General features: G+C 49.4%; 1 protein-coding gene across 1 annotated transcript; it reads left to right on the forward strand.

The window, feature by feature from the left end:
• The first annotated feature begins 6,448 nt into the window (after positions 1-6,448).
• LOC122372393 (probable glutamate receptor) lies at positions 6,449-10,583 on the forward strand. Its single transcript, XM_043349526.1, has 2 exons — positions 6,449-7,906; positions 9,289-10,583. The coding sequence occupies exons 1-2, from the start codon at positions 6,527-6,529 to the stop codon at positions 9,937-9,939; spliced, it is 2,031 nt and encodes a 676-aa protein (XP_043205461.1). The 5' UTR covers positions 6,449-6,526; the 3' UTR covers positions 9,940-10,583.
• The last annotated feature ends 1,735 nt before the right edge of the window (positions 10,584-12,318 follow it).

The raw sequence follows: 12,318 nt of genomic DNA on the forward strand, positions 1-12,318 counted from the left end.
TATCTCGGGAACGGCTAGGCCGAATGAGTGTCGATTTGGAACACAGCTAAGTATAACACACTTGTCAATAACGCATGTCCCAATTTTGAGGTGCCGATGTACGTGCGCTCGTGCACATCCCTTTTTTGTATCTCAGAAAGTACGCGTCCGACTCGATACAGAGGTCTATGCATTATATCATTGTCATTATGTGCTCATGTCATTAATTCTTAGCTCTTGTCATTTGGGAAGCCCAGCGACGATAAATAAGCATAATAAATGCAGTCTAGCCCTCTAAAAACAAAACAATCATCATCCAAAGCATGACCAAAGCATTTGTCATTTCATGCGGGGGCTATGGCCATGCTATCTTGACAACTCAGACGCCTCTCGATTATGCATACTTGTCCTATGGAAATTAGCTGACCGGGTTCTTGCAGGTCGACAGAAGAGTCGTGTTGACCTTTATGTTGGCGGTCTTGCTACAACAGCACAACGATTATCGACGGTCGTCACCTTTATGGAAAAACAACCTCTGATGCTGAGCATTTCTCAAAGTGAAGGATATGTTACGGCTCCCCGGTCGCGAATGAGACAGCTAATGTAACCGCGACCTATCCGGTAGCGCCATAGCCAAACTCCCCACTCGCAGTCTGGTCATCCTGCCGCTAGGTGTCACTACTATGCATTTCAGACCCATGAGACCCTGTTTTTCGGCGATAATTTATTTAATATTTATCCAATTGGCTTCAAATTTTCGCACAGCACATTTCAGCTCAAGCGCCAATTTTCGCTAATATGGTCTCTTTACAAAATATCAATTGTTAGGGTACTTGTCGTTGCCTCGTAATGTTAAAATCAGCTCCGTAAATCCGACAGTGGAGTAGAGGCTATCCGTACCTAGGCGTGACGTCACAGGCACGTGATCATTAAGCTCCGCCCTCCCGGCGGACGGAGCGGTGACCTTGGCCGGTCAGTCGGATGCGTGGAGCCGACGGGGCAGTAGCCGCCGCACCCAAGGCCGTATGCCGGACCGGGGCGGCTCGCATTGGACGTGGCTGCCTTGCGGTTGCCGTTGCAGTAATAACGATACAGCAGAAACTAGCGCTCGTTATAAGCGCACTAGCCTTCGGTATTGCATTTATCGCAAATTAACCTGCACCTTGTCAATCAATAAAGATATATATACTTTAATACTAAGTTCAGGGCTAGTGACTGCATTTTTGCTTGATTGAACGTCATTAAAAAAGGCCGTTGATGTCAACTGACTGTGAACTGATGCAAGACGTCGGTCAGCCTACGTCAAATTTGCAAGACATGGTAAACAGTTAAACCGTAGCATTTAAGAAGTGTGGTTAAAATATGAAATATATTATGCTTATGCGTATGCTTGAGATGGATTCATGTGATTGAACACCTTCAGAACTAGCCCATTTTATAATTGGCTAGATTGAGGTCAGCGGACTGACTTGACCCCAGGCTTTCGTGTTGAACTGCAAATAATTAAGATACCTGTAAGCAAGTACCCTACCGCCTCACTATTAGAGAGCTTGAAATGTTACTTCAGTTTCACAAAAAGACGCCATTTCTTTACTAGCCTATGCGCTTGTTTCCCTTATTCTGATATCACATTTCTATTTTCTACCATGCGCAATAAATCGCAACATCACATTTCTGCTCCCTTCTCAATGCTTCCTGAATAACGAACACAGCTCGTGGAGCGATGTCTGACGCAATCGGAAGTGCTCGCGACTAATAATCCTACTCTGTTTTTTTTTCTGCATAGTTAGGTATAACAGCGTCTTCAGAAACAGCAATTGACGCAGCCAGCCACATCGATATTTTCGAGTAGTGCAGAGGCTTCGCATGATGTCATAGGTGACAGAATAGTGGCACGACCTGACCATGAGGTAAGCGCCAGAATGTGCATTCATTCAGATATTCAGATAGTGCATGACTCAGCAGTCAGCTCCCTATTTAATGTTGGTTCTGGTGAGGTTAATATCCTTATTTTGATTATTCTTCATATTCTGAGCTGGATCGGTATTGATATACCAAAAAGAGAGAAGCGGTTACCAACTCCCCCAAATGAAGAGCAAGCTTTCGCTCAGCCACTTCCTGTCGATTCCATGTATGTTTCCAGTGCACGGCCCCCGTGCGACCTCTCCGCGGTGCTGCCGCCGACTGAGCCTGCATAGACCCAGCGCGGTCACGGCCAGTGGGCGGAGCTTAGTTGGGCCCGGCGCAACGTGATTGGCCAGCGCTCCCATCCAATCCGCTGCGGTAGCGAACGAGCCTCTATCCGGGTGCAAAATCTAATTAGCATTACGAGCCAATGACAAGTGCTCTAAATATTGACATTTTGTTAAGAGACCATATTGATGAAAATTGGCGCTTGAGTTGAAATGTCCAATGTCAAATTTTCAAGCCAATTAGACAAAAACTGAAGAAATTATCGCCGAAAAACAGGGTCTCACGGGGTCTGAAATACATAGGTAGTAGTAGTGAGCGCCTGAAGTTATGCTGTACCGCAGGGCATGTGAGGAAAACCCTCGCAGGCGTTTCATTTGAATGCCTACATTTCAGCTTTCCCCCAAAGAAGAGCTTCTAGAAGTAGGTACTCAACGTGCACTTAAATGCAGACAAATTATCATTGTTAACCCGCGCCCCACTGGGGGGCTATTTATAGCCCCCCCTCCCGTTTTTCTGCAATAACTTCCAAACCGCTTGACGTATCGACGCATAACTTTCAGTACCTTCGGCTGCATCAATTTGACACCTTGTGTCAAAATTTGAACTTCATACCTACCATAGGTCGGCCGGAAATGACGTCAGAGTGACGACATGTTCGGTCGATTTCGACGCAAAACATTGAACCACGGCAATCGCTCCCAAGAGCTCAGTTTTTAAGCTAGATCCAATTTCTTTGCATGAGAGGACTCAGAATAGACTGCGCTATCAAACTGCTATCACGGATTTTCGAAATTTTGAAAATTTTGAAAATATTAAATAATAAAATTCCAAATTTATATTTTTACATTTTTTCAAAAAGTTTTTGACTTTTCGAAAAAACCGGAATATATGTGATAGAACGCATTATTATGACTACCTCTAGCAAGTTTTAGCTAAATATCTTCAAAAATGGCCAAGTTATACGCATTATTGCAAAAAATTAACAATTATTAATTTTTCAAATCAATTTTTCAGCACGAATTGCACATCGTACGCCAACATAAATAGCACCATCGTGTTCCTGAGCTCAAACTGCATCGAATAGACACCTTTTTTGTTGAAAAGTTTTAACTTCAAAATTTAACCTTTTTTGACCTGAGAGTGACCTGACCTAAGCTAAATTTGACTCAAAATGATCTCGCATGACACAGACGACATCAAATTCGAAATGTTTGGCCTAAATGGACCATAAAACATGTGTCACGTGACCGACGGATGATATAATATTTTCGTGACCTGTGATGACCTGACCTTGACCTGAAAATCAAAGTACAAGTTTGGTACCCTCAGAGTATCTAGAGCATCTGTTCACGAGTGTGTGAACCAAAAATGAGCCTGCTCTGACTTGTAAGACGGCGGCCAGAGCCCAAAACGTGAAGAAGCCAAAATGCTAATAATTTTTACTTTGACCTGACCTGTGACGTCATCAGTGACCTCGAGGTCAATAAAATTAGGTTTCGCTCGACAGTTCTTCCGGGGCTATCAGACGCCGTTTGAATTTTGACGATCGGCCCAGTAGTTTCGGAGTTAGGAGGGGGGCTAGCCCCCCCCCCCCCCCCAGTAGGGCGTGTTATACGCAGACCCCAGTGGGGCGCGGGTTAAGTGCGGACCCAGGGTATTAAGGACCCACGTCGGCAAATCAGTTAGACGTAACCGAAGGTTTGTTGTCAATAGTTAAAACACTATTCTTTTTAGAATTGTGTTTTTCTATTGAAAAACAAATCTGAGTTCCCTGACAATTTGGCAAAAGCTGCCTATAGACAATGACATGAGCCTCCAAAAGAGCTAGTATACCTAGGTGACGGAACATTCCTACTGCCAAATAGGTATTTTCGCGCAAATTAGTGAAAGAGGTTGTGCAATATTTTTACGGAGCGAGCGAAGCGAGCGTAGTCTTTCCTTAGAATAACGGAAATTTCTGAGTATGAGCGGCCGACCGGCCGGCCGGCCGGCCGTGGTCACGCGTTTGCGAGGCTTATATCTCAGCAACCACTTGACCGATTTACACGCGGTAATTTTTGTAGAGTAGCTTCATTCCTTCTACCAAGTATTGGACTATTCCTGATGCATGTAGGTGACCCCTTATGCACGTGCCACGTGCAAAACGAAGAGGTGTCCGTTTTGTAATTGTTGCAATATCTCGGTAACTACTTGGCCGATTGCGCTGAAAGTTGGCATGTAGGTAGGTAGGCATCCACTAGGCACTGCATATCCATGTGCCAGAGTTGGGGCGCTGCTGCACGTGCGCACGTGCAGGGGTCGTTTCCAGATCTCGAGAACGGCTCGACCGATTGCGCTCAAATTTGGTACACGGTTAGGGACCGGTTAGTAGGGTGCCGTGCACAAGTCAGTTGGGACCCATTTTGCACGTGCGCACGTGCAGGGTGCCGCTTCCAGATCTCGAGAACGGCTGGGCCGATTGTGCCCAAATTTGGCACATCGCTAGAGACCGGTTAGTAGGGTCGGCCCCCGCCGAAGTTAGTTGGTAGCACTGCTGCTCCACGGCGTACATTTCCTACCAGCCCATAGGGTTTACATGTTAAATGGCCTGTTTTCGGCGAGCGATATCTCGGTCAACCTTTGAAGGAATCAATGGTTCTTAGTCTCAAATGATAGATCGATGAATTTTCTTTCGACAATTCCTCTACCATTTTTCACGAAACCCAGCCGATCTTCTACGGCGTACAGGGTAAAGATTTCTCTGCACGCCAGCACCCGCGATCCGCCTCTCCGATCGTCGGCGCGCGGTCCTCGGTAGCGCAGTCGGTAGCGTATCGGGCTACGGATCCGAGGGTCGTGAGTTCGAATCCTGGAAGCGCCGTGTGATTTCGGCTAGAATTGAATGATGTAGAATCTTGAATGTTTGCGTAATCAATTATTAATTGCTAATTGAATGTATCTGCGCACTAATCGGCCCCTAAAACCTGTTATTTAAGAAATTTAAGAAATGAATGTCACGTGCGCGTCACGACTGCCAACCATAAGCGCTACCATATTCTAGTTAGAACTAACTTTTTGCTAGTCCCGACCACATATAGTAGGTTTTCTAGTAGTTATACTAGAAATTCCTACCAAAGTTCGTCCTACCCTTCACTTAATATACCCTGAGTAGGGTGCCGTGCACAAGTCAGTTGGAGGTACCCCCTCGCAATTTCGCACGTGCAAGGCCCACCCTCTCGCTCGCTCCGTTAGTCGCCCCAAAAGGCGTTATACTGGTACAGCATGCGGCACAGTCGTTTACTTCGGTGATTTCTAAGTAAGGATAATTCACGGCGAGGCTTTGTCCGGCCTCCAGACGCGAATATACGTCGCTCTTTGCAGGTTATCAAAGGTTTACAACTAGCGATGGTCTTAAAAGTTAAATGCCTGATCGTTAAAAAGTGTACCTACCTACCTGAGTAAACATGTTGTTAACATGTAGTCTGCTATTTCGATGATTTGACCTCTCTTCATCGGATTTCTTAAATAAGTGCAAATCGCAGACGTTGTATTTACCGTCGTGTCTCCAAATACGTTTACATAACATTAATAAGTCCCTGTATATGCTGGAAAGCTGAGGGGCATTGTTCCAGGGTCTGGCGGCTGGAGCTGGTGGCGAGGAACGATAACCTGTTACAACACTAAGAAGCTTCTGAATCGATATGCACCCATGCGGGAGGGGGACCTAAAAGCAGTCGTGGGACATCGATTTTATTATTGACCAGAAGTAGTCATGAGACATAACTAATACTAGTAATACTAGGTATGTGGTAATAAAGCAGCAATGTGGGCTGTGTCCTTTTATGAGTAGATTTTATCTGAAACCGAGTTTATCTCTACCACAAAATGGTGTGATCGACGCGGCACGCTGTTTGCCGCGTCAAAACGTCACTGTTATTCTATCCCATTGAAACTCTCGAAGCTTTTTAACATCATTTCCAACTCACCAGTAATTCATGATGAGGGTTCAGAAATAAATATGGCTTATGGCACAATAATGAACGTTTGCTGCTTCCTCAAAACTTCAATACACAGTACAAACTCGCTGACATTGTTTGACATTGATGCTAAATGTAATTAATCATAAGTGAAATTGAATTCATAAGCCAATTCCTATCAAGGAAAGTTTGACAAATAGGTAAAGCAGCTGAAGTAATCAGCTCAACAGCCGTACGGCATATTTATGTACCTATATCCATGGGTACCATTACATAGTGCTGCAACCCTTCGTCTGATCGATGCTGGCGGACAGCGCGGAGGCCGGACCGGCGCCGGCCGTATAAAGTCGCGTTGGTCGTCCGCCGCCGGCCACTCGCGGTTGGCCGCCGTCGCCGCCATGGGCCACAGTCGGCGGCTCCTGGCGCTGTCGGCGCTCGGCCCGGCGCTGCTCGTCGCCGGACTCGCCTCGGCCCAGCAGTTCGAGTGGACAGAGCCGACTCCGGGCCCCTCCGCAGAGCCGGGCGTTACGCTAGGGTCGGCCGAGGAAGTGGCGCTGGAGCCGGCGTCCGGGCCCCGTCCCAGTCCTCCTCTGATGACGCCCGTGGTGCGCCTGCTGCGCCGGCTGGCCAAGCTCTCCTCCTCCGAGCTGCTTGTGCTGAGCTGCGGCGCGGCCGACGCACTGGACGTCGAGCTGCGCCAGCTCGACTGGCCGTCCGGCCTGCAGCTGGTCACCTGTTTTCCCTGTGACGCCGAGGCGGTGCGGTTTCTGTTTGACCGGCGCCGCGGGCTGCGGCTGCTCTTCCTGCAGGATGCGCGCTGTCTGCCGCGCGTGCGGAACCACCTGCACAGCCACTGGGCCGCCGGAGAGACGGTGGTGATCCCGGCGGACTCGTGCCAGCAGACGCTACGCTTCCCGCTCTTCGGCAAGGTGATGTACCCGAGCTGCGTGGAGCACGGTGACAACGGCACCCGCTTCGTGACGCAGCGCAGACACGACGGCGCCCTGGTGCGGCAGAGAGTATACTCTGTAGCCGGAGAGCCGTACCTGAACAACGCCTCGGCGCTCCTGACGCGCGCCGACCTCGGCGGTCGCACTGTCACCTTCCTGTTCGAGAACTACAACCCGTTCTTCGAGTGTCTCCAGCAGAACGGTCGCGTGTGCGTCTCGGCCCTGGATACGCCTCCTAAACTGCTGATCGACAACCTGGCTTCGCGGCTCAACTTCCGTCCGCTGTACCTGCGTGGCCCGGACGGCAGCTGGGGCCACGAGGAGGACGGCGTCTGGAAGGGCATGGTCGGCGAGGTGGCGCGAGGCGAGGCCGACTTCGCCATCGGCGGCCTCTTCGTCACCGCCAAGCGACGCACCGTGGTCGATTTTGCCCAGGAGTTTGCGCTCGTCTACGTGAACATCATCACTCGGCCGGTGCAGCTGGGCGTCAGCAGCGACCTGACGCGCATGCTGTCGCCGCTGGTGTGGGTGCTGATCGTGGCCAGCCTGCTGCTGACTGCCGTCAGCGTGCTGTTCGCCAAGCGGCTGCTGGGCGGCCGGCGCAGCTGGCTGGCGCAGCTGGGCTCCGAACTCGAGGACGCCTACCGCGTGCTCACCGCGCAGGACATCAACTGGAGCCGCGTGATGCTCGGCAGGATGAGCTTCGCCGTCGGCCTGATCGTCGGCACGTGGCTGGTGTCCAGTATCGTGACACGCACCGCTTACACCTCCAAACTGATCTCGATTCTCACCCGACCACCGGACTCATGGGCACCGGAAACGTTCCAGGTAAGCACTGTCAAATATTTGCTGATACTTAGTGTACGGATTACGCATGTCTTCATGGCGATCTTCCATGAGTTCGGAGTCTCATTAGGCAAATAAAAACGAGCGGCCAAATTAACTAGCGTACTTATAAGCGGAGGGGAGTCAAACGGACGGCCTCCCTGTTTTTTTTTTTTAACGAATAACTCGCGGTTAACGCGACGGATAGCGGCGAAAATATAAGTACCCTCATGAGAGTTGAGCTACCATTGTCAAGTGAGAAGGGATGACGTATGAAACTTTCACATGCAGGGGCTACGCCTCTGTCTCAGGTTGGGGGAGGGTATCCGACCCAAAAATGCACACCTTTAAGTATGTATTAGGCTGCATTACGGTAGTGAGATTATTGGAGGGTCTGGAGCTCGCCCTCCTCCCCCCACTCCTCCCCCTGGTGGCAAAGCCTCTGCTTTCACATGCATGTGAAACAAGTCATAAAGCGTGTCAAATGGCGACACGTATAGCGACATGATGTTCACGGAAACACTCAATAATAAGCGTCCCTCTCCCTTTATGTCTTATAATTTATGGTCCAATGGAACATTGCGACAGTTAAATTTGCTCGGTTTCAACGCTGTCACGGAGTTAGCAGTCAGGTTGTGAAGCGCACTAACCTCAGCGGCAGTAATTGCACCGTATTATTCGACATGTAACTGCGTAAATGCTATCAATAAATGGTGCCGTTTCAAATGTCCCGATCATATTGTTAGAGCCAGCAATACTTACTTACCTATGGCTTAGATTGCTAGTCGCCTGAGGAAAACGTCGGTATGTAGGCACATGTGTTAGGTGTCATGTGTAGGCACGACGTTTAATGATAAAAGACAGGGTCAGTTTGACCCAGTCGTTGGTCTCCAATAAATTTAGCCTCACGAAAATAACGACGGTGCTCATGCATTTCAATGAAACCGATTATGCTCTTTTTTAAATGAAACGTTCCAATATTTGACCATTAAGGCATTGACAGAGCCTCGAAAGCTAACATATTAAAAAAAATATCGGTATTGTCTTATTGTGAGATAATCGGCTTTTATTTTCGGTCATTTTTCCCCACTTGATTGATCACTTACCACTTATATAATATATATATAGGTTTACACTTGACCACAAAGTGGGCATAAAAAGCAGTTTCCGAATCCCAAGTCACTAGCTGAACCGGAGCAGCAGCACAACTAATGTGAAACGTTACCCGTATAAGTGACGTCTTTTCGGCTCTGTGCTATCACCAGCAACAACAATGACGATTGACGTCTCTCGAACGAGTGATGTCTGCGTGGCATCCTGCGTACCAAAGACATTTGCATCATTGGCACCAAAGACGTCTAACCGTGAGTGCTTATTCCCGACAGGACCTGGTGGACCACGAGTACGACGTGGTGACGCACGCCGGCTACGGCACCTACACGGACTGGATGAACGCGCAGACGGCGCCGCTGTTCCAGCGGCTCAAACGGCGCTGGATCCGCGGCGACAACGCGCAGGCCTTCCGAGAGCTGACCACCACGCGCCGGCGGCTGGCGCTGCTCGAGGAGACGCCCGGCGCCAAGAGTCTGCTCTACGACACGATCGCGGCCACGCGCGGCCAGGTGACGCCGGCGCACATGCACATCGGCCGCGAGCAGTTCTTTCCGTCCAACGTGGCCTGGGCGCAGCAGAAGAACACGCCGTACGCGGCCGAGATGAACCGCCGGCTGCAGCTGATGCGCCAGTTCGGCCTGGTCGACAAGTGGATGGCCGACGTGGAGCGGGAGAAGGCGCAGCGGGCGCGGCGCGAGCAGCAGAAGGCGTGCCGCCGGCAGCCGGAGCTGTGCGCCGGCCGCCGGTTCACGGCGCTCACCGTGCAGCAGGTGGGCTCGGCGTTCCTGTTCCTGCTGTACGGGTACGCGGCCAGCGCGCTGCTGCTGGCCGCAGAGCTGGGCGCCGCGCGCGCCGCCGGCTGCTCTCTGCGGAGGCCACTGCAAACCACCGAGCGCCGCCAGACCCGCCTGAACGGCTGGTAGCATCGCACCAGTGTCCCGGCCGCGGGGTGCAGGGGGTGAGGGATCGAGGAGATTTGATGACGAAAATAAAATATAGAATCCTGCTCCGCCCGTCTGTTGTACGCATTTATTGCTTATTTGCCTAGTAAATTGGGCACAAGCTAATCCAATGGACCTCGTAAGTCGTTCATAAGTGCATTGCATCATCAATGACCAAAAGCTGCAAGCGTGATGAGATGCAAACATACTGACTACCATCTCCTATCACGTCACAATAGCATGTCGTCTTCTGCATAGCACGGTGGCCGAGTGCCTCATGACACCCAAAGCGAACGGTACGGAGGACGGACGGTTTAAAGAGTGTTGTGATTGTGATTTTATGTTTTGTTTGACTTTGATCTTAAATGGGCTAGTCCCGTGATCAATTCCATTAATAGGTAAATGAAATGAAATAAATGTAATAAATGTATGTAGGTATACCTACATATACCTAATCAGTACGTACCTACAAATATTGCAACAAAAAAAAAAAAACTGTTGCGCTTGGAAATAGGTAATCCTACTATGTCATGTGATTTACGTGTTTCACTTGCTGTTCCGGCATGTGCCATGTAGAAACCCAACGTGTGCCGTGTGCTTTGTGCGTGAATAGATCGGTACAACAACATGGTCTTATAGTTGTAATTTTGTTTGTTTGTTTGTTAAATGGTGCTTTAGGGCGCGCCGACTGCTGAGGTCATTTTGCGCCCAGTTGTAATTGGAGCCGGCCCTGCAGTGAGACCAAAGTCGATATCGGCACGTCTTCTGACGCACTCCTAGGCCTTCGTCGACGGGCGAAACCGGCTGGTAACCCACTGCGTTTCATCGTATAGCGACAGATCGATTCACATGGACGTTGAGGAAGCCATACTCGGATGCATTCCGGAGCGGTGCTAAAATCAGTTTGATGGCCATCCTGTCATCGAGAGTGGTTCAATAACGCCGATATTGATGTGACGGGCGGGCTAACGGAGTCGGAACGGAGTCGGAGTAGGAGTTGGTCGGAGTACCGGCTCCGAGTAGACAGCTCTGCCCGGAGTCACCAAAATCTTACCGACACCACACCGACTCCGGAGAATAGTTCACTTTCACGAAATTAGTTTTTTTTTTTTGGCAATAGATTTATGATTTTTTCTGATTTCTTGATTCTGATGATTTCTTACGAATACCAACGAAGACCATGGGATTTGGGAAAATACCGAAACCGAACTAACTATATACCTACTGCCTTGGAACCAACTAGGGAGCATAAGAATAATACCAACTTTTTACCAAATTCTCAGCCTCTCATGCGTTAGCGAGGATTCATAATACGCCTTGCAAAATACCAACAAAATACCAAAAACAATAGGATTGAAATACCAAATACCAAGTCGGTATCGGTTTGGTATCGGTCAACTATCGGTAGGTAGGTACTAGGTATACCAAAAAGTTGGTATCCGATCTCTAATCCAAATGCCTGCCATACACTTGTTTAATTGACCAGTAGGTATAGCGCCTTTTTGGGCGACTAACGGAGCGAGCGAGGGGGTGAGTCTTGCACGTGCGAAATTTCGAGGGGGTACCTCCAACTGACTTGTACACGGCACCCTACTGACCGGTTTCTAGCGATGTGCCAAATTTGAGCACAATCGGCCCAGCCGTTCTCGAGATCTGGGAGCGGCACCCTGCACGTGCGCACGTGCAAAATGGGTCCCAGACTCCCAACTGACTTGTGCACGGCACCCTACTAACTGGTCCCTAACCGTGTACCAAATTTGAGCGCCATCGGTCCAGCCGTTCTCGAGATCTGGAAACGACCCCTGCACGTGCGCACGTGCAGCAGCACCCCAACTCTGGCACATGGATATGCAGTGCCTAGTGGGTGCCTACCTACATGCCAACTTTCAGCGCAATCGGCCAAGTAGTTACCGAGATATTGAAACAATTACAAAACTGACACCTCTTCGTTTTGCACGTGGCACGTGCATAAGGGGTCACCCACATGCATCGGGAATAGTCCAATACTTGGTAGAAGGAATGAAGCTACCCTACAAAAATTACCGCGTGTAAATCGGTCAAGTGGTTGCTGAGATATAAGCCTCGCAAAAGCGTCCGCACGGCCGGCCGCTTATACTCAGAAATTTCCGTTAAAGGTAGACTGTCACCTTTTTTCACTTACCGGTTTTCGTAAGAGGTGCCCACCCTCACCACAGATGTCCAGTCCATTTTCCGTTTACGTTATCCTCACCCTGTAACGCGCAATCGCCTCCCAAAGTTCCATTTGATGCCATCTTTTTCGCCGGTGAAAATGCTCATCACTAGGTTAATATTGATAGCATGTATGACGCTTTTCATTACATTTTTGCATCATAGAGATTT

This window comes from Amphibalanus amphitrite, unplaced genomic scaffold (assembly GCF_019059575.1).
Source record: "Amphibalanus amphitrite isolate SeventyFive unplaced genomic scaffold, NRLGWU_Aamphi_draft 001355F_arrow, whole genome shotgun sequence".
Lineage (NCBI taxonomy): Eukaryota > Metazoa > Arthropoda > Thecostraca > Balanomorpha > Balanidae > Amphibalanus > Amphibalanus amphitrite.